At 35.9% G+C, this 23,201-nt stretch overlaps 1 protein-coding gene across 2 annotated transcripts in view; it reads left to right on the forward strand.

Annotated features, from left to right (window-relative positions):
* Positions 1-952: 952 nt before the first annotated feature.
* The window catches only part of LOC149180757 (immune-associated nucleotide-binding protein 9-like), a 294,625-nt gene continuing 272,376 nt past the window's right edge, over positions 953-23,201 (forward strand). Inside the window, exon 1 of one of the 2 annotated variants that reach the window (XM_089416279.1) lies at positions 953-1,401. In XM_089416279.1, the coding sequence (XP_089272405.1) occupies positions 1,194-1,401 (208 nt within the window). In that variant the 5' untranslated portion in view covers positions 953-1,193. The remainder of the gene's footprint in view (positions 1,402-23,201) is intronic. The other variant, XM_089416278.1, reaches the window with a different exon arrangement.

Below are 23,201 nucleotides of genomic sequence, written 5' to 3' on the forward strand. Positions count from 1 at the left end.
ATATGGAAAATATATATATAATCTACCATACATTTAAAGATATATAAAATAAATTACTTAAAATCAAATTTTCCTTTTGACTTCATCATTCTCAACATTTGATTTGAATGAAGATAAACTTACAGCGGTTGCACCTTATCGAAAGGGAATAAGTGTAGGAAATGGCTGAATATTTTGAAATGCTTTAACTCGCTGTTCATTCAGTTTCTTATATTTGTTTATAGCTACTGTGGATTTGACCTACTGATACGGGATTACAAATTGAATCGTTATGTCTTAATCTGTTAAAGCATTTGGAATGTTATAAAGCGCAATTCGGCTACCAAATGATTCCGTCTGAGGTGACGTGACGTACTCGGTTAACGAATGGTCGATGTCATAAACGGCAATTCGGCAGGAAATAGTCATTCGCAAAGTGATTCGCTATAAAGTGCGATTGGGCAGCAGCAAAGTGATTCGCTATAAAGTGCGATTGGGCAGCAGCAAAGTGATTCCGTCTCACGTACTCGGTTAAAGAATGGTTGATGAATTCGGCTACCAAGTGATTCCGTCTGACGTACTCGGTTAAAGAATGGTTGATGTCATAAAGGGCAATTGGGCAGCAGCAAAGTGATTCGCTATAAAGGGCAATTGGGCAGCAGCAAAGTGATTCGCTACGTGGTATTCAGTTATCATGGAAACTGGAATATCATAAAGGCTACCCGCACAAAGTCGGAGAATTTGGAATGTTATAAAGGGTGGTTGGCTTACAAACTGATTGCCTACGCCGTATTGAGTTAAAGATTGTGGAATGTTATAAAGAACGATTCGATTCGGCTATAAAGGGCAATTGGGCAGCAAAGTGATTCGCTATAAAGGGCAATTCAGTTATCATGGGAACCGGAATATCATAAAGGCTACCCCGCACAGAGTCGGAGAATTTGGAATGTTATAATGGGTGGTTGGCTTACAAACTGATTGCCTACGCCGTATTGAGTGAAAGAATTTGGAATGTTATAAAGGGTGATTCGGCCTTACGCCCTACTCAGTCGGAGGATTTGGGGTGTTATAAAGGGCGGTTGGGCTGCAATGTGATTTGCTACGTTGTATTAAGGGCCGCTGCGTTAACTCGGAAGCCATTATATCTTTTTGACATTCACTGGTGGTGTCATTGGTTGCTGAAGAAGCAATATCCAGGACAGTGAAAAGATAGAATGGAAGGAAGGGGAAGACCTACGAGTGGTGCGACCAATCTAGTATTGGTGGGGAAAACGGGCAATGGTAAAAGTGCAACTGCTAATTCCATCCTTGGCCGCAGAGCCTTTAAGTCTCTTTCCAGATCTGCCCCGGTTACAGCCACTTGCCAATTAGAACAAGGCACGACGAATGATGGCAGAATATTGAATGTCATCGACACGCCGGGTGAGTCTGAGTATCTTGTTTGTTTATCATCTAGTGTGCTTCGAACCAGAATTGGTTGAATATTTGTATTATCATATATACTCTATTGAAAAGAGATGTTCCGATTATTTTCTTCTTCTTGCGGCATATTTCATATTAGCATTTTGACAGTGACGAAAAAACACAATTTCCATGGCTTGTCATTTCTTGTTTGGAACTCGGGTTTAGAAATTGAAATTGATATATCTTCCGTAAGCCCTTAGGATATTCAGATAATTTTTTAAAATATGTATCATTTTATCATTAGTGAATCTGGTTATATATACATAATAATTATTAAAGCTTCAATAGTTTAATACAAAATAGGATTGACTATTAATTTATAATATTTTTATGAAAATATTAAATCTAAAGTTGTATTTACTTTGAAATTTTATCAAATAACATTTATAATTAACTAATTAATTAACAGATTGTAAGGAACAAATAACGGCCATCAAAAAATTAAATAGGACTTTATTTAAGTGTAATCCTCACACCTGGATTCAAACAACTCATATATGTAAGGGAAGCTTCTAGTTAGGCACTAATGTAAACGTTTATTGTAATATTAGGGTTTGGTTAAGCGCACCTTAATCAATTAATGTGCCCGTACTTAACACTCTTGGGAGGGTATCATTTCTTCACTAAAGTGTTTTATGCTTAAATCAATTTATATTTTTATTATTCTTTATAGTTTATGGTTTAATTTCTTTTATTTGGCTACCAATTCATTCTCTAACACACTTTTTAACAATGTTTCACTAAAACATTGTTGTTTGAGGATTTCTTTTCATTTCATTGTTGTTGTAATTTTCTTTCTTTAGCAAATTTGCCCTAATATATTTTTTTCTTTTTAATGAATGTTTTTGTGGAATGCTATTATTCTCTCCATTTATTGCATGATTTAAGGTTTATTAGTTGTTCTATTAGATGCATTTATCTTATGATCTCAACATGGCATAACAACAATTGTGAACATCCCTTATGAGTTTCACCACAAGTTATAAGTCTTTATTTTTTAACTCCATAACCCAATTAGGTAAAAATTGCTGCTTTTAAATTTCATCACTCTCCTTATTCTAAAGAAACCATTGATCATGATCAACCATGATGGTGAACCATGGATAATAGTGGTCAACCAAGGTCAATCATGGTCAATCCTCTCTTTAAAATTGTTATCCCTTGGGTTTATAATATCCATCCTTTGGATTTATTAATCTAAGGGTTCATATTCCTAGGGTTTAATTTTATCCCCTTAGCTTAATAATTCCTTAGATTTTTAGTATTAATCCCTAGAGTTTATTTAAACCATCATCAAGCATGGTCATAATGGTTAATGAATGTCTCTATGGTGAACCATGATCAATGATGGTTAATCATGCTTGAATATGGTCTACCATGGTCAATTTATTTATGGTCAACCACACTCATCCACCATGATGAACCATTTCCAACAATGGTCAACCATGATCAACCATGATTAACCAAACATGGTCAACCATGGTATAATTTTTATCCCTTGGGTTTATAATATCAATCCGTTGGGTTTATTAATCTAAGAGTTCATATTCCTACAGTTTAATTTTATCCCCTTAGGTTTATAATCCCTTTGGTTCTTAGTATTAATCCTAAGGGTTTATTATTTGATTAGGTTTATAATAACAATCGTGGTCAACCATGGTCCAACATCGTATAATGACGAATATTTTCTCAATATGTTAATCATGGTCAACCATGGACTAAGCCTTGCTCAATCAACCATGGTCCAACATCATATAATGACAAATATTTTCTCAATATGTTAATCATGGTCAACCATGGACAATCATGGTCAGCCTTGGTCAACCATGTTTTATAAAATCAAACATGGTCATCCATGGTCAATCATGGTTAACCATGCTCGAACGTCACATTGTGACAAAGATTGTCTTGATATGAAAATCAACCATGGTTAAGCATGGTCAACCATGGTCCAACGTCGCATTGTGACAAAGTTTGTCTTGATAAGAAAATCAACCATGGTCCAATGTCGCATTGTGACAAGGATTGTCTCAATATGAAATTTAGCCATGGTCAACCATGTTTATTTTAGTGTTTATAAACCATCATCAACCATAATGGTTAATCAATGTCTCTATGGTGAACCATGATTAGTGATGGTTAATCATGCTTGAATTTGGTCGACCATGGTCAATCTATTTATGGTCAACCATAGTCAACAATGGTCGATGTATTTATGGTCAACCATAGTCAACGATGGTCAACCGTCATTAGCCATGGTCAACGATGGTCAACCGTCATTAGCCATGATTGAATTTCATCAACCATGATCAACATCTATTAAAGTCTTTTTGATGATGATCAACGACGATGGTGAACCATGGTCAATCATGGTCAACCATGTTTTATAAAGTAAACAATGGTCAATCATGGTCAACTATGGTCAATCTTTGTCAACCATGGTCAAACATCACATTGTGACAAAGATTGTCTCGATATGGAAATCACTCATGCTCAACCATATTTATTTTAGTGTTTATAATTTTTATCTTAGGGTTTATATCTCGTGTTTATAATATTAGTCCCTTGGGTTTAATCTTATTCCCTTGGGTTTATTCTATCAATCATGATCAACAACGATCAATCATAGCCGACCATGGTCGAATGTCACATTACCTCAAAGATTGTCTCAATATGAAAATCAACCATGGTTAACCGTGATTCCTTGGGTTTAATATTATTTCTTAATAATATATAATCATATTTAATTTATTGTTTAATTAATTTTAAATAGAAAATGAAATAATTAAAAAAAAAAAATAAGAAATAAATAAAAATTATTTATTTATTATTAATTAATATTATTATAATTATTACTAATTTATATTAATTAATAATTTTATGATATAAATAAATCATTTATAGTTTATAATTAATAAATTATATATTAATAATAAATTATTTTTTAATTAATATTATTATTATATAAAGAAATAGTAATAAATGTGGTTGATATATGCCTATCGATATTTGTCAACCCTATTTATTTATGTGGTTGTGCTAGTGTAAACTTTTATTGTAATATTAGGTTTTGGTTAAGAGCACCTTAATCAATACACTCTTTAGAGGGTATTTTACTTCCTGAGTTGTTTATAAATATACATTTAAAAGTTATTTTTTAATAATTATGTTGTAATATTGATTATTCTTTAGCTTGTGGGCATCATTTCTTCATTAAAGTGTTTTATGCTTAAATCAATTTATATATTTACTATTCTCTATAGTTAATGTTTTAATTTTTCTCACTTGGCTACCAATTTATTCTCTAACAAACTTTTCAACAATGTTTTACTAAAACATTCTTGTTTGAGGATTTCTTTTCATTTCATTGTTGTTGCAGTTTTCTCTCTTTAGCAAACTTGTGCTACCATATCTTTTTTATTTAATGAGTGTTTTGTGGAATTCTATTATTCTCTCCATTTATTGCATGACTTAAGGCTTATTAGTTGTTCTATTGCATGTTTTTCTCTTATGATCTCAACATGACATAACAACAATTTTGAACATCCCTTATGAGTTTAACCACGAGTTCTATTTTTTTATTTTTTAACTCCATAACCCAGTTAGATAAGAATTTCTCCTTTTAAATTTCACCACTCACCTTATTCTAAAGAAACCATCTAAACCAATCATTTTTAAGGTCCCCATTGTGCCAAAAATAATCCTACCTAATGTGAAATAAATTATTGTTGTGGTCACATTGGAAAATCTTGATAAGTGTTCATAGCGTTTTTCTTTCTTAGAGGGTACTGTAATATTTAAAATTCAATTTTGGAAGGTAGGAAGATGTATTGAATTAATTAAAGTAAATTTTAGGGATAACCTATACCATTCTTTGTATATTTAGTGGATTAACATGTGTTAGGTTAGATATTTATTTTATACCTCTACTAGTGGATAAGTTCATCAAATCATAGAATTGTATTAGTGTGGAACATATCGCAGTCAAGATAGACCACATCTTCACTATTTAGAAATCTTGGATTTACGTGTAAAAGGGTAAAATTTGATTTAATTCCTTCTCTCCAAGGTTTAGATTAGAGAGGGCTATTTCTATTATGAATAAGGTTAACAATATTTTGCAAATAGAATTTATAAAAGCAATCATCCCTATTTGGTTGAGTTATATTCAAGTTGGATATCAATAATCCCACTCACTTTCTATAGATTTCATGTGTTGATCATATTAGTTAGTTAAATTTATATTTAGCTAGTGTTTTTTTAACTGTACAAGCATGGGACTATATAACTAAATAAGTGTCCTTAACGCACCATGAAAGCACCTTACAATTGTGCACAGGGCACACTTATGAAGACATTTTCTATGGGTACTAATTTCTTAGATAAGGTCAACCTGTGTTGATGTTAGATATATATATACACGCATATGTATTTATGTGAGCTATATTAGCACTTGGAATTTGTATACTATCTCTTAGTTGCATTTAGGATCAAAATTTGTAAATCCCCTCCAATCATAAACCACATCTCAATTGTATTTGAGTTGGGTATTCAAAGAGCCACTCATTTCTATGTTGTGGCCACAGTCAACTATATTAAGCATCTAGAAACCAAATTACATCTATGTGTGTCCCTAATTCTAATTAAAGGAGGTTGTTGAGAATTGTGTAACCCTCCTATTTTCCCAAGACTAACTCATATTGTACCATTAGTGAATTTGGTTAGGTATTCATGTATTTATATTGTAATAATACTAGTTTTGGCTAATGTTACATTTGAGACTTCTTCCATTTGAGTTTATTTAGGAATTTTCTTCTCTTTAGATGGCATGATAATTATATTATTTAAATTTTGAACCTCCTCATGATGTTCATCATCACAATGAGAATGTGAGAAAAAATATGATAATGCCAAGTAGTAATAAATAGCAAGGGTAATAACTAATATTAATTAATATAAAAAAAAAATGTAAATAACAACAATTTCTATTAATAATAGTAAAAATATTAATTAATAAAAATATATGTAAATAACCATAATTAATATTAATAATTAAATATATTAATTAAGGTTAAAACATATTATAAATATAGTATGCTCAAACACTCTATCTAGTGGACATCGTGGGGGAATGCCATCGAACACAACCTGTTGCTTCTATAGTAGTGCCAAAATCTCTAGATGTGGTTGTTGTTACTTCCCTATCTATGAAATGAAATATAATACCTATATTATATTTATTAATGTACATATGATGTTTGGTCCTTGACATATATACTACCAGAAAGAGGTAAAGGACATATCCAGAAAAAGATAAACCATAAAAGAGAGAATAACAAAAGACATAAGAGAGAGGAAGGATTAGTTGGGAATGGATCTTAAGGTGAGGGTGGGAATCAAAATTTTACTAATTTTCCATCCATCATCTTTCTATAGGTTATTAGGGTGTTTCTCGATTTCAATTTTTGTGGTAATGTTGCTCAACTTTCGCCAATATTCTTGCATTTTCCATACAAATGTGATGTTTTATTTTCTAACGGTGTCCACTCATAGCTAAGGAGCTGCAACTATTGTCTTTAATGTCAACACAATGTTCTTGTTTCTAATTATTATGGGGTGACTAATTTCTTCCATGAGCAATGGATTAGGTATGCAACTTTTTTATTGGTGGGATAAATGGAATATTTGTCACATTTGAGGTAGCTACAAATGGTATTATTAAGTTTAAAGGTAGTGGTGATATTTTTCTTCTTGAGGATATGGGAGATTGTATCACTAGTTCCTTGAATGTAAGCCAAATTGACCTTGTAGACCACATTTCTCATATCATATTTTGATGTAGTTCCTTTAATCGCATTATTGAATGTTATAATCCCTGGTTCTTAGGGTAGCTATTTTTCTAGAAAAAGTTAAGGACATGGACCATATCAATGTTTAAATGGTTTCTATCTGAAGTTCCTAGTGCCATGCAAGGATGATTTTAGGGGCGAATGTTCGCCCTTTGGCGAAATTAAGGGGTTTTAAATTTTTAGTGGGCGAATATTTTGTATCATAGTACATTTTTACAAATCACCTCAAATAGCCCACCTTATTTTAAGGGAGAGGGTAAAAAAGGTAAATTTAGCCCTTGAAATTAGGACTTACAACCTTCCATTCGCCCATTTTCAAGAATAGGTTTTATTTAAGTGAATCCATTCGCCCATTTTCAAGAATAGGTTTTATTTAAGTGAATCCTATGGGCCAAATACCATATTTATAAAAGAGGCATGGTAAATTAATAAAAATATAAATAAATGAGAGGTATGGTAAATAAATAAAACATTTTTTATATCTACTCCATAAGTCACCTTATATACATGTAAGGGTGTAAACAAATAAAAATATAAGTAAAGTGGAGGTATGGTAAATAAATAAAACGTCTTTTTATACTTACTCAAAAGGTATGGTAAATAAATAAAAATATAAATAAACTAGACGTATGGTAAATAAATAAAACCTCTTTTTATATTTAGTCCATAACCCTCGTTCTATTTATGAAGGCTCAAGAAAGAGGTTTTATTTAAGTGAATCCTATGGGCCAGGTATGGTAAATTAATAAAAATATAAATAAACGAGAGGTATGTTAAACAAATAATACATTTTTTTACATTTACTCCATAAGTCACCTTATATTTACTAACACTCAAAAAATGGGTAGTATTTAGGTTAAACCTATGGCCAAAATACTATGGGACAAATACCATGGACTAGATTGTTATTAATACCATGCAAAAAATCATTATTAACCCTAATATTAGAATTAATAAAAATAAAAATGGCACATGGTATTGACCCATGGTATTCACCAAAATGGCACATGGTATTGACCCATGGTATTCACCTGGAATGTAGCCTATTTAAATGGGGGAATTAAACCAGCATGTAGCCTATGCTAAGATTCACTAGGACTTTACAAAGTTTTATTATTTAGTGAAAGACTCGCCAAGATCTTACAATATTTTATAATTGAGTAAAATATTCGCCATGCCTAGTGAGAGATTCGCCAAAAAATTATATATACATATTATATTATTGATAAAATCGCCTTCCATTTTTCCTATATACCATGGAGATTCGCCCATTTATTATATTTATAAATTTAGGGGGTGTTCTTAAAATTTTCCCTGGTGCCATGCTTGCTAAGGTGTTAATAGCCCAATTTTCAATGTGAGATGATGGTGACAATTAGCTTGGAAGTATTTTTCTATGTGAATTTGTATGTGGTAAGCCTAATAGGAGATGGAGCCATCATGAATCCTTGTAAATGGAACATTGAGAAAGAAAATGTTTCCCTTAACTTCAATTTCCATGGTGAATTTGATAAAATCAAATTGTTGCTTGAATATTTCTATTTTCTCATGTCCATGGAGCCAAACAATAAACATTTCATGAACAAATATATTAAAGATTTTGTGGTTTAATGGTTCAGAAATTAATTCTTTGGTTTTATGGACTTCCATAAACAAATTGGTGACCATTGGATCTGGAATAATGATTCATTTGTAATTATTATAAAAGTTGTTATTTTTAGTTAGATATATGTGGAGAAATTTGTGGAATGACTAACGACATATTTGTTGATTTATTTATTGAGACATGTGTGGAGATGAAAGATTCTAGAACACCTCTCCTCATTTAGGAATACATGGCTTTGATAATGAACTTAGTTAGAGTTGTGTGTGTGTTTTACTCTTACATGTTGTCTCTATAATTTTTATTATCGCATTTCTAATTTGATATAAAAATGGCAAAGATATATTGTGAGTTTGAAGTTTGTGTGAACACTTGAGAAGTTGTAACTTGAGAAGTTGCAACATCAGTCTAAAAATTGTGTGTGATAAGTGTGGAACTCATTTTGAGAAGGAACATGATTTGAAACTTGCATGCAACTAGAGTGAAGCGTTGTGGGAATATCTATGAGAAGTGTCAATGTAAGAATTCTGCATGAAGCCCTGTGTAAACATTCAAGCATCAAGAGGCATGAAGAAAATGCTGGAGAAAATGTGTTAAAGATCTACATAGATCGGTATCAATGAAAACTGCTTGTGGAGAATCCTACATTGGAGAAGAGCCAACCATTGAAGTTGCACATAACATTGGAATGAGGAAGCATTTCATGGGGACTTGTGTACGCATGAATTGAACATAGTTGGGCTACATGAACTTATTTATTTTAAATATTAAATGATATGCTAAAGCCATTGTGTGGAGGTGTATGCATGAAGCTTTTTAATATATATTAAATGGAATGCATGAAGTTTGCTTTACATTGTGCATGAAGGTGCATACATGGAGTGAACTTGAAATCAAGAAGAGTGGAGTGAGAATGACACATTAAACATGACCTTCTAAAATTTTAAATTCCCCTTTTTTAATTATTTCCTAATATTTTAATGCAATACCTATGAGTTTGCGAAAGTAAGTAGAGAAGCATGAGAGAGACTTGGTGGGTCTACATATTAAGGTTGTATTTTCTTTAAGAAGTGAGGGTGCATTTTTATTTTTTTTTAAAAGGATATTTTGTATATCTATTTTTTCAAAGGTTATTTGTAAATGAGTTGAGAATTTAAAATGAGGAGTATTAATCACCTAATGAGAAATTGGTTTTAATTGCGCATTTTTTGCACCATCTTCTACTCTCCATTTAATAAAAAATATTATTTGGTGGTGGTTGAATCCCAGTTTTAGGGACATTGGTTCTTGTCCCAAGTCAAAGTTGGTCACATTTAGTTCAATGCACACTTTCTCTTTATGATTCACTCTTATTATATATAAAAAAAAAAAACAAGCACTATTATGTTTCCAAAACTTGTTGACACAAGTTATTTTTATTGGAGAAAACTCATGCAACCTATATTCATCACTAAAGATTTATCAGAACTTATAACTGATGGATATACTCTATGTTTTCCTCATAAATTCAAAGCGTTGAGAGAAATTATAGGAAATCTCCTAAGGAACTCATTAAGAGAGATACTTAAGCAATCTCACTTATTGCGAGTGCAATTGAAGAATCTATATTTGCAAGAACCATTAGTTTAGTATCATCCAAGAAAGCATGTGATATCTTAAATAACACATATGAAGGTGTGGTTGTAACTAAATTACAAACATTAAGGAGGAATTTTGGAAACTCCCATAAGGAAAGCAATGAATTCTTTCATGATTACATTAGAAAAAGGCAAGATCCTGTTAATCAGATGAGGTCATTAGGTGAATATGTTCTAGTAAGAAGGTGGATTGAGAATATTTTAAGAAGTGTTTTGTACAAGTTATAGATGGTCACCACTATTATTATGGTATCCAAAGATTTAAATACAATGGAAATTCATGAATTGAGTGGATTCTTGTTAATTGTTGAACATAATCAACGATATGAATAAGTGGCCCATGATTTTTTTGCAAATAAAGAGGAAGAGGAATGAGTGGGGGTCATTATTAGCATCTGTTGAGGGCCCTGAAATCGAGTCAACAACAAGGGGGATACCCACCCGGTCGGGAACCTGGTTGGCGGCTCCGTGCCCGTTTGGTGTAGCGGGTCCGACTGGGGATAACGGAACCAGCTTCCCGTTCTAAGGGGTGTGTGTGCGTGTAGAAAATAGTGATGTGTGTGTGTGTAGAAAATGATAATAGAAAGTCTGTAATTATTCCTAAACTAATCTAATTCTAAACTCTGAACTGATTTTATACTACTTTTATCTAACAAAAAACAGGACATCTGATCTACACTAACCCGGGGTAGAATTTCTCCATTATGTGATCTAGAAAGATTTCACACAATAACTGGTAATGAAGATTATTCAGCTATTATGAGAATATAAATCAATTAAGATGAACCATCCTGCATAAAAATTAAGCAAAACGGTTGTGAACAGCATATCGCATAATTAGTTATTCATGTATTAAGCACAAAACAATGACTCCACCGTACAAAAGTGCTAAATGGTAGTCCACATTCATACATTAACATATAAACAACATCAGCTGCATATTACTCTAAGAATGCAAGCAGAAACTAGTCAAGAGATAGAAGTACCATTTATGACTGATTTTAAACTTACAGACTTTAAGCAATAATGATCTATTTCTACTTGCTTCTAATGCCTACTAAGAGTACAGAAGTGCAACATCAGTAGCAGGTATTAAAATGCAAACATAAATAAATCTTTATCCGTCCATTCATCAAAAACCCCCTCCGAGGGTGCAAAAGTGCATGTTCTGAGGACAAGTTTTTTGACAAAATTTCGAACCCTTCTCCAATGCAACGAGAAGGGTTAAATACTAGCAACCGACTAATTTTAATTTACACAAATTCAGGGAACGGCTTCAAATGACCGCCCTTTTACTAAAAGCAAATTTATTTCTAAAAATCAAATCTAATTTCTAACCGTTTTTGTATCTGTTCTTTAGTGCTGTAAGCAATGCGCTGTTCGCCCTGAAAGAGTCGGTTGGTTGTCCTTTCCTTTTGTCCGAGCTTGATAATTAGAAATAACAAGAGCTGGCACCTCTTTCTGACAGGCTAGAAGATATTTTCGAAAACCTTTCTCTGGCTGGGTGTATTCGCTGTGCGCACACTTAGTACAACCCAGTTTCTTTTCGAACTGATTTTGTTGTTGCTATTTTGGTTTCCGGTCATGCGAATGACTCAATGAGTTAGAAGTCGCGCTGTATGGACAATCCCCTGTTTCGAGAATTGTTTCCGTTCTTTGTTCCAGGCTTTTCTGGAGCGTCTTCCTTCTCTTGCGCTTCTTTCTCTGCTTTACCAAGTCTGAGCTTCAGGATCTTTTGTAAACACGCTGCTTTTGTGCGCCTTTGACTCTGAGTCTTGGACAGTCTATTTTCATCAGTGCCTGTTGGGCGATACTCTGGAATCCGCGGTTCTGCTGCATGCGGCATCCAATTGCGGAGGCATCTTCTCTCTGTTGTCTTATTGGCGCTCTTCCCTTAGATGTTTCCTGCATATAGATTTATATCAGTCGCATGTCTTGCATTTTACGCAAAGAAGAAGGGAAATGACGAAAAGATTGACATGAAAGCATTAAATTCTAATGAATGCGTAATCCTGACATTCATCATGACTTGACTCTTCGATAAATGCGATGCAATCATTTCTGGATACTCAAGCATGCGGTCATTAATTTCCCTTAAGGCGCGCGTTCAAATTTGGGTCTACCGTGTATGTCAGAGAATTCTTGCAATGAGTCTTTTCTGCGATTGGTATCGCAATATCGAGGGTTGCGACGTTATTAAGTGTTATCGCATATCGCAGATCGCAAATCGCTAATATCGCATATTTCATTCAATTGCTTATGCTGCTTCATGCGACGCTTGCGATGTGCGATGTCGCATATCGGCGGTCGGCGGTTCCTTAAGGTTTTCTTTTTAAGAGCGTTTTGAATGTATGCGACGCGATGAACTTCGCCTCACTTCTTCGCGGCTTTGCTTTTCGCGTTTAGGAAGCGCTTCACTCTCTCTTCGCGATGCGATCGAGCTTTAGGGAGAAAAATACAAAAACTTTAACAAAAATATTTTTTGGATTTTTTATTCAGGGTCCCCCCTTTGCTTGGTGTTATTGCTAATATCAAACAAAGAGGGGGGGGTTGTTGGTTACCACAACAATGGCGATTCACTGTGAAGAACCAGTTATCTCTGCTTTTCTATTGACCGTTCACTTCCGAAACAGCAAAATTCTTATATGTCTAAATTTTGTTATGAACAGATAGAGTAGATTACCCCTCACCTCGTCATCGATACTTTGTCTCAACCTTTTTCCATCCCAATTGCTTGCTTCCTCAGGCTTTTTCTTGCATTCGCACCAGACATTACTTGGTCTTGATTAAAGATAAAATGAGGTCTTCTCTGCGTACCGGCTTAAAAGTATGCTCATTTGTCGTAGGTAGAGCCTCTGCTGCCCGCAAGCGTCCATAGCCTCGATAGGGTTACCATGTTATCCAGCAATGATCCTTTTTCCTGCTTTAGGTTACTCGCAACAGTCCAGAGAAAAATCCTTTTTTTAACACACTTTTTCCTTTTTTAATTCTCTAAAGAACAATGTCTTGGTTTGGTGGCCAAATTATGACACAGTCATTCACTCGATTTACACTTTTGCTGAACAAGCCGGCTCGTGATGAGACCTCTTGTCTTTTGATTGCAACAATCTTAAGTCGTTGCCCTGTTTTGGTAGACAGTATTGGCAAAGTCAGCAAGTTATAATATCTGTGATCATGATAAGCCGGCTCGTGATGAGACCTCTTATTCTTTGAGATATAGTGTTTTTCTTGGATTGTTTCTCTGAATGTTGTAATTTCCTTTTAGCAGGGAGGAAGTCATTGTTTTTCCTTACGAAAGCTCTAGACGACAATACTAGAGTTTTTTGAAAACAACAGCTTTGTAGAGAGTACTTATTTTATTATTGATGATACCTTTCATGGTGCTGATACAAAACAATTTTTTCACCAGAGGCTGCTTTCGTCAAAGTTCTTTGAGGTTGAAACTAATATCGTAATCAAGGTGAAGTTAACTCTATTTGTTAATAATAAAATTCAGATTTTTCAAAAATTTTGCTATTTGTACAAGCGAAATCAAAATCTGATAGAGAATTGGCGTGCTCTTTTCATGAATCCTTATTACATGATCATTTACAACTGGTTTTATTCATAAAAAGAGAAAAACAACATTAAAATAAAACTAAAAAATAAATCTATCCTACAAAAATTAGAAGAATTCTCTTCTAAGGAAAATACATTTTGAGAATTTGTCCATTCACAGGCAGAGAATCTTTTCTGCCTGTTAAGTCCTGCAACACAAAAGTCGACGGGCCTATGACTTCCACAATCTGAAAAGGACCAAGCCACAGCTTCTGGAATTTCGTATGTTTGCCCTTTTCTTCATGTGCCTTATCCCATTTTAAAACTAAATCTCCCATCTGAAAGTTTTTTCTGGTTATGATGCTTGAGTCAAAAGAAGATTTTATTAGCGCTTGGTGATGTGCATGGGTTTTCCTAGCTTGTTCTCTTTGTTCTTCTAGTTTGATTATTTCCATTTGTCTTAATTGTAATGAGGAAGTAGGTACTTCATCAATGTATTGTACTAAGGACAAAGAGGGAATGACTAAATGAGTAGGAAGAACTGCTTCTCTCCCGTAAACTAAGTTAAAGGGAGAAGTGCCGATCGAAGCTTTCTTTGTGATTCTATCAGCCCATAAAGCATTTACCAGTGCTTTGTGCCAATTCTTTTGGTTTTGGTCGACTGTCTTTTTAATAATTCTGATTAGGTTCTTGTTTGTCGATTCAGCCAACCCATTACCTTACGGATAGTAGTTGGCAGAATACTTCAGTTTGAACCCTCTTTTGAGCGCAAACTCAGTCACAGCATTTCCAGAAAAATATGAAGCGTTATCAAACATTAAGGCCGTTGGCAATCCAAACCTAGTGATGATAAACTGATCTATGAATTCAATAATGTTTTCAGAATGAACTATCTTGAGAGGAACTGCTTCTACCCATTTGGTAAAATAATCAGTTGCCGTAAGGATATACTTATGCTGCTTAGAAGAGTGAGGAACGATCTCACCTATTATGTCCAAGCCCCATTGATTGAATGGTTGGTCGATGTTGACCGGTTGTAGCGGCATGGATGGTTTCCTTTGTTTTCCTGCAGCAGTCTGGCAGACTTGGCATTTCCTTACGTGATTGTATGAGTCTTTAAACAGCGTGGGCCAATAATATCCTGCACGCAAGATTTTGTGTGCAGTCGCATCTCCGGCATAGTGTCCACCTGTTGGTCCATCATGAAGTTCCTGCAAAACCTTTTCGGCTTCAGTTTTCTCAAGACACCTAAGAAGTACAGAATCGTAATTCCTTTTAAACAGGACATCATTTATGAGCTGGTATTGTTTAGCTTTTATTCTCAGAGCTCTTTTCTTGGTATGATCCAGACGTGATGGAGCATACCCGTTCTTAAGAAAATAAATGGTGTCAGCATATAATGATTCTGCATCGTTTAGGCTTACCTCATATGCTTGTACCTCTTCAGATGAGTTCTCAGGGATTTGCGATGCTCCGGCTAACATCTTGCAGAAGCCCTGGCCTCTTACGATGTTTGTTGGTTTGATCTCAAGATCATATTCTTGTAAAGCGGTGATCCAATTAGCTCTCTTTTCGCCCACGTCTTTCTGCACCAAAAGGTTTCTTAACGCCGGAAACGGTACTACGAATTTGGTGTGGGCTTTAAGCAAGAAAGGTCTGAAATATTTGATTGCTTTGAAAACAGCATATGCCTGTTTCTCGACATCAGAATAATTGAGTTCAGCACCTTGTAAATTCGAGCTAAAGAATGCGATTGGAGCTTCTACCTTTTCTTGATTCGCTTGAGTTAAAATCGCAGCATAGGATTTTTCTGAGGCAAACGTGTATAAGATAAAAGGTTCTGAAAAATTTGGGGTTGCCAAAGATGGAGCGTTGATGATGGCTTGTTTGATCAAGTTGAATGCTTCATGCTCGTCTAGACCCCATTTAAAGTTTGAATTCTTTTTTATCATATTTTGTAAGGGAGAAATAATACGTGAAAAATCCGGGACAAATCTTTTGACAAAATTGATCTGTCCAAGGAAGGATTGCATGGCTTTCTTGTTATGAGGTATGGATATTTCGGAAATTTCCTTGATTCTGTCGGGTTCTATGTGAATACCAAATTTCAACACTATGAATCCGAGCAATTTCCCTTCGCTTAATGCAAAGAAAGATTTCTTTGGATTGAGTGAAATCCCATACCTCAAGCATCTTTGAAAGATTTGCTTCAAATCATTGAGATGGTTGTTTCGTTTTTTGGAGTACACTGTTATATCATCCAGGTAAATCACTACTGATTTATTGACTAACCCTTTAAACGCTATGTCCATGGCTGTCTGAAAGGTAGCTCCCGCGTTGATCAGACCAAATGGCATCTTTCGATATGCATAAGTGCCCCATTTGGTTCGGAATGTAATCTTTAACTGATCATCGGGATGCACCAGTACTTGATTGTATCTTGAAAATCCATCCAGGAATGACATTAATTCTGAGCCTGCTACTGCCTGTAATATCTGTTCCATAGGTGGGAGGGGAAAATTGTCTTTCTGACAGGCTTTGTTGAGATTCCGGAAGTCGATACAGATTCTAATATCTCCGTTCTTCTTCCTAACAGGTACCATATTGGATACCCATTTGGAATGTCTGACCGGGAAGATTATTCTGGCTCTCAACAACTTATTCAGCTTGGTTTTTATCTGATTTTCTAGGTTAGGGTGTATTTTTTTGAGCTTCTGCTGGACAGGTTTCTCGTTGTCAATCATAGGGATAGTGTGTTGAATGATAGAAGTGTTGTAAGTCTTCAGCTCATCGTAATTCCAGGCAAAAACGTTTTTGTACTGTCTCAGAAGGTGGATATATGCTGATTTTTCTTCAGGGGCTAGGCCCTGGCCTAGATTAACGTTTTGCGGCTTTTCGTCGGTTCCTAGGTTGACTGATTCGTAGTTCAGAGTTGAACTGTAAAGCTTGGCATTAGCCGACCTTTTGAACCGACTTTTCAAGTCATATAAGTCTTCTAATTTGACCACCGATTTGGGTATAGCATTATCAGTGCTACTTTGTTGTATTTGGTGATCATGACAGTCTTCGTCAATTATCTGGTTTGTGTAGGATCCTTCAGAGGTGAGGAAACTTACGATGTCTGGGTCGTCGTTGAACACTCTCCAGTTGGTGATGTTGTCAGGGATGGACGGTTTAAAAATTAATTCTATTGAAAACCTATCAGGACTAAAATCTTCGGAAGGGATAAGTCTAGAGGCTACGTTAGCTAACAGGTCTGCGCTCGCGTTTTGAATTCTTGGAATTGACGAGATGTTGAATGCTATGAAATGTGCAGCGAGATCTTGAACTAACGATTGATAATGCTTTAAATGACTTGACAGGCAATGTATGGTGTTACGTACCTGTTTTACGACGATCTCAGAATCTCCAAAGACTTGAAGATACTTAACATTCAATCTGATTGCTTTGTATAGGCCTTGAACCAAGGCTTCGTACTCCGCTGTGTTGTTCGTGCAATCAAACTCAAGTCTGCATGTGAGCATAATCTTGTTCCCATCTGGGTTGATCAGAACGCATCCTGCTCCTGCCCCCTCGTTGGATTTAGATCCGTCAAAATATAATTTCCAAAATAAAGACGTATTTACAGAATTATCTAAAAAACTAAAACATTTTGAGTCATCAGTTTGGGAGAAATTTTCAACTTGGGATAAAAGTGAATTCTCTAAGTATGGTGAAATATGAGCACTGAAATTGCCTAGGAAAGAATCAATCGCGTAATTGCCTACAATGCTGCTATTGTATGTGATGGCTTCATTTTCTCCTTCGAGTTCATTCACTATATATTTTTGGTGCAACTCTCGTTCAACCTTTATCTGATTTGGTTTACCATTGTATGGTAACCACATGTGCGACCAGTCGGTTGAGAAATATCCGTGGAGTTTCTCCAACCAATCCCAGTTAAGAATCAAGCCATAGAACTCAGGGATATCAGCTACTAGAATGTCGATAACCTGACACACTTTTGGGTTAGACGACAATCTTATGGTCACCTGATTAAGTTCACCAATCACTTCGACTTGGGATCGATCAAGTTGAACTATACGTACTGTGGATTTTTGAGGTTGCACATTCAATTTGGCACATATGGATCTGGGTAAAATATTCGTTGAAGCACCAGAATCGACCAAGCAATTGTGTACGTTTTTGTTGAAGATTTCATATGTGAGAAGAAAAGGAGGAGTATGAGATCTTGATCTTCCTCCAATCAAGGCGATGCCATTTGGATCAATTTTATTTATCGTGTTGGTTGGAGGTCTTCCCAGATTGTGGGAAGCTACAGCTGTAGGTAAAGATGTAGTAGGCACAGCATGTAATTCTTTCATCATGATTTTCTACTGGTGTTTCAGTTTACTCAATTCATACAGAGTGATATTAGCCCTAGTCTTCTTCATGTCATCAATGATGTTATACTCCATTTCATCCGACACTATTAGTGTTCTTGATGGAGGTGCTTGATCAAATTGGACTGGGCTAAGCTGGGTCGCTTTAGCAGTTGTCTTTTTGGTTACGACCTTTTCTTTTGTTGCAGGGCTTGCGCCCTTTTGTTTTGGGGTAGTTTGGGGAGGATCAAGTTGATTTTTGCTTCTTGTGCTAACAGGGAATGCTTCTTGATCCTCTTCCTGTGGGAGGATGAAGTCCCACATTCCTTGTAGTTCTACAACTTCTTCCTCGTCGGTCTGCCCTTCAGTGGTATTCTCTTCTTCTTCGTCTTCTTCAGATTCAACGTTTGAGACAACACTGGGTGGTTTTACCTCGATGGGAGGATTTCTTTTAAAAGTCCTAAAGGGATTTTTCGAAGAAGTCTCTTCTACTTGTTTCTTGATATCAATCATCTCATTGGACATGGCTTTCAACACTTTTTGTAATCCTTCCAAATCGAAAGGATCTTTCGTTTGCTTCTTCTTGGTGTCTTCTTTGAAAGAGATCTTCTTTGACTTGCGTTCTTCTATAGCAGATCTCTTTTCTAGGGCTACCACACGTTTTTCCACTGCTAACACTTCTGTCAAGTTGTCAACTAAGGTAGTCTTGTTTGCCCTATCTACGAAGATAGCCAAGTTTGGAGGTAAAGCCATGATGTACCATTCACATCTTACTTCCTCGCTGGGTTGTGAAGCAGCGGGGATTTTGTTGAGGATCTTATTGAACCGTAAGTTAAAATCTTTAATGGGTTCTCTAGCCTTAGCCTTAAGATTAGATAGGTCATTAATCAATGTCGCCATGGATCGGTCATCACCAAACTTGGTGAGGCACTGACTTTGAAAAATGTCCCAGCTTGTGATGGATCCGGAAGGTAACGAAAAGTACCATGACCCGGCTGTTCCTTGCATTGTATAAGGGAAAAGCCAGACAACAGCGTCTTCGTTAGTAACTCCGTTGAGATTAACAGAAAGCATGAAATTATTGATATGTTCTTCGGCTAGCATGCCTGCTTCTGGATTGAATTTAGGTAGCCATTTCTCGGGATGGGCCGGTATAGGGCTCAGGGGTGGAGGCATTAAAACCGCCCCAGGATTGTTCCATGGAGACTGGGCCATCGTGGAGCTGCTAGCTAATGAAAGTGCAGAAAATGATCTCTGATGCTGAGAAGGTGAAGAAATTAAGATCTTTGATGTTTGAAGAGGAAGGTTTGTGGAAGATGGGTGAGTGAGTTGGAATGGAAAAGTGGGTGGTTGACTTCGCGGTGAGGGAGTTGATATGGACGAAGTGGATGAAGGAGTCTTACTGTCAGACTCTTGAGGTGTTTTCCTTGCTCTTTTTCTGGTAGGAAGAGGGAGTTCACTTGGTTGTATGCCAAATTTTTCAATCTTTAATCTGGTAAGGGGATGAGCAGGGTTGTACTGCGAAGTCACGCTGCTTTTAGATTTATCAGACTTCTGGTTAAAAATGGAGAATCCCTGGAGTTTACGAATCAAAGTTTGAATTTCAGGGGGTTCAATAATAGATTGGTCTGATATATTCGAATATGTAGCAGTGGTGGATACTCGAGCGACTTCAAATTCCGGGTTTAACCGTGTTGGAGAAGTCGAGGGAGTTGATGAGGGTGTATTACTCTTAGAATGGTATTTGGATATTGCTTTAGGTGCCATTCATAGTTCGTGCCCTCCTTCTAGCGCCAAATATGTTGAGGGCCCTGAAATCGGGTCAACAACAAGGGGGATACCCACCCGGTCGGGAACCTGGTTGGCGGCTCCGTGCCCATTTGGTGTAGCGGGTCCGACTGGGGATAACGGGACCAGCTTCCCGTTCTAAGGGGTGTGTGTGCGTGTAGAAAATAGTGATGTGTGTGTGTGTGTAGAAAATGATAATAGAAAATCTGTAATTATTCCTAAACTAATCTAATTCTAAACTCTGAACTGATTTTATACTACTTTTATCTAACAAAAACAAGACATCTGATCTACACTAACCCGGGGTAGAATTTCTCCATTATGCGATCTAGAAAGATTTCACACAATAACTGGTAATGAAGATTATTCAGCTATTATGAGAATATAAATCAATTAAGATGAACCATCCTGCATAAAAAGTTAAGCAAAACGGTTGTGAACAGCATATCGCATAATCAGTTATTCATGTATTAAGCACAAATCAATGACTCCACCGTACAAAAGTGCCAAATGGTAGTCCACTCATTCATACATTAACATATAAACAACATCAGCTGCATATTACTCTAAGAATGCAAGCAGAAACTAGTCAAGAGATAGAAGTACCATTTATGATTGATTTTAAACTTACAGACTTTAAGCAATAATGATCTATTTCTACTTGCTTCTAATGCCTACTAAGAGTACAGAAGTGCAACATCAGTAGCAGGTATTAAAATGCAAACATAAATAAATCTTGATCCGTCCATTCATCAAAAACCCCCTCCGAGGGTGCAAAAGTGCATGTTCTGAGGACAAGTTTTTTGACAAAATTTCGGACCCTTCTCCAATGCAACGAGAAGGGTTAAATACTAGTAACCGACTAATTTTAATTTACACAAATTCAGGGAACGGCTTCAAATGACCGCCCTTTTACTAAAAGCAAATTTATTTCTAAAAATCAAATCTAATTTCTAACCGTTTCTGTATCTGTTCTTTAGTGCTGTAAGCAATGCGCTGTTCGCCCTGAAAGAGTCGGCTGGTTGTCCTTTCCTTTTGTTCGAGCTTGATAATTAGAAATAACAAGAGCTGGCACCTCTTTCTAACAGGCTAGAAGATATTTTCGAAAACCTTTCTCTGGCTGGGTGTATTCGCTGTGCGCACACTTAGTACAACCCAGTTTCTTTTCGAACTGATTTTGCTATTGCTATTTCGGTTTCCGGTCGTGTGAATGACTCAATGAGTTAGAAGTCGCGCTATATGGACAATCCCCTGTTTCGAGAATTGTTTCCGTTCTTTGTTCCAGGGTTTTCTGGAGCGTCTTCCTTCTCTTGCGCTTCTTTCTCTACTTTACCAAGTCTGAGCTTCAGTATCTTTTGTAAACACGCTGCTTTTGTGCGCCTTTGACTCTGAGTCTTGCACAGTCTATTTTCATCAGTGCCTGTTGGGCGATACTCTGGAATCCGCGGTTCTGCTGCATGCGGCATCCAATTGCGGAGGCATCTTCTCTCTGTTGTCTTATTGGCGCTCTTCCCTTAGATGTTTCCTGCATATAGATTTATATCAGTCGCATGTCTTGCAGTTTACGCAAAGAAGAAGGGAAATGACGAAAAGATTGACATGAAAGCATTAAATTCTAATGAATGCGTAATCCTGACATTCATCATGACTTGACTCTTCGATAAATACGTTGCAATCATTTCTGGATACTCAAGCATGCGGTCATTAATTTCCCTTAAGGCGCGCGTTCAAATTTGGGTCTACCGTGTATGTCGGAGAATTCTTGCGATGAGTCTTTTCTGCGATTGGTATCGCAGTATTGAGGGCTACGACGTTATTAAGTGTTTTCGCAGATCGCAGATATCACAGATCACAGATCGCTAATATCGCATATTTCATTCAATTGCTTATGCTACTTCATGCGACACTTGCGATGTGCGATGTCGCATATCGGCGGTCGGCGGTTCCTTAAGGTTTTCTTTTTAAGAGCGTTTTGAATGTATGCGACGCGATGAACTTCGCGTCGCTTCTTCGCGGCTTTGCTTTTCGCGTTTAGGAAGCGCTTCACTCTCTCTTCGCGATGCGATCAAGCTTTAGGGAGAAAAATACAAAAACTTTAACAAAAATATTTTTTGGATTTTTTATTCAGGGTCCCCCCTTTGCTTGGTGTTATTGCTAATATCAAACAAAGAGGGGGGGGTTGTTGGTGACCACAACAGCATCATAATAAGAAAGGAAATTAGCATAACTCACAAGGAAATGAATCTCCTTTGATAGGTAGAGGAAGGAGTCCCAGTTAATTTAAATGAAGATGCAGAGAGGGATCTCGCAAAAGAGGATGAGGAAGATATGGAGGAGGAAATAGAGGAAGAAGAGGAAGATCAAAATATTATTATTATCGAAAACTTGGCCATCTTGATAGAGATGTTTAAGATAAAATGTGAGATAAGGAGCATAACAGTGCCAATATAGTTTTTGAATAAATGTGAATGAGAAGTTGTTTATCTCAAGCTTGATGGTACATAGTGAAGAGATTGAACTATGGTATATTTATTCAGGATGTTCAAATCATATGACATCACAAGAGGAGGTATTTTTTCTGAAATTAATGATAATTATTTAGGTAAAGTCATGTTTGGTGACGAGAGTGTTTCTGAAGTGAAAGGAAAAGGAATAGGTGCAATATTAACATTACATGGAAAGAATAAGTTAGTTGAGGATATTTTATTAACACGGACATTGAATATGGACCTACTTTCGGTAGGACAAGTGATGTAGAAAAACTAAAACTTAGTGCTTGATAATAAAGAGTGCTTAATCAAGGATAAGTTGAATCAAAACGAAATTGTAGAAAGAGGTGAAATGGAGGAAAACTAACATAAGGTAATATTTTCAAGCTCTCCTTTGATTAAGGTAATTCACAAAGTTTGAATGCAACAAAGGAAGAAAATAGTAATATTTGGAATTTGAGGATGGGACATTTGAATTTTCTGAGCTTGGTGCT

Source organism: Pinus tabuliformis, chromosome 3_2 (assembly GCF_031772625.1).
Source record: "Pinus tabuliformis cultivar Carrire ecotype Pingquan chromosome 3_2, CPIR1, whole genome shotgun sequence".
NCBI classification, from domain to species: domain Eukaryota; kingdom Viridiplantae; phylum Streptophyta; class Pinopsida; order Pinales; family Pinaceae; genus Pinus; species Pinus tabuliformis.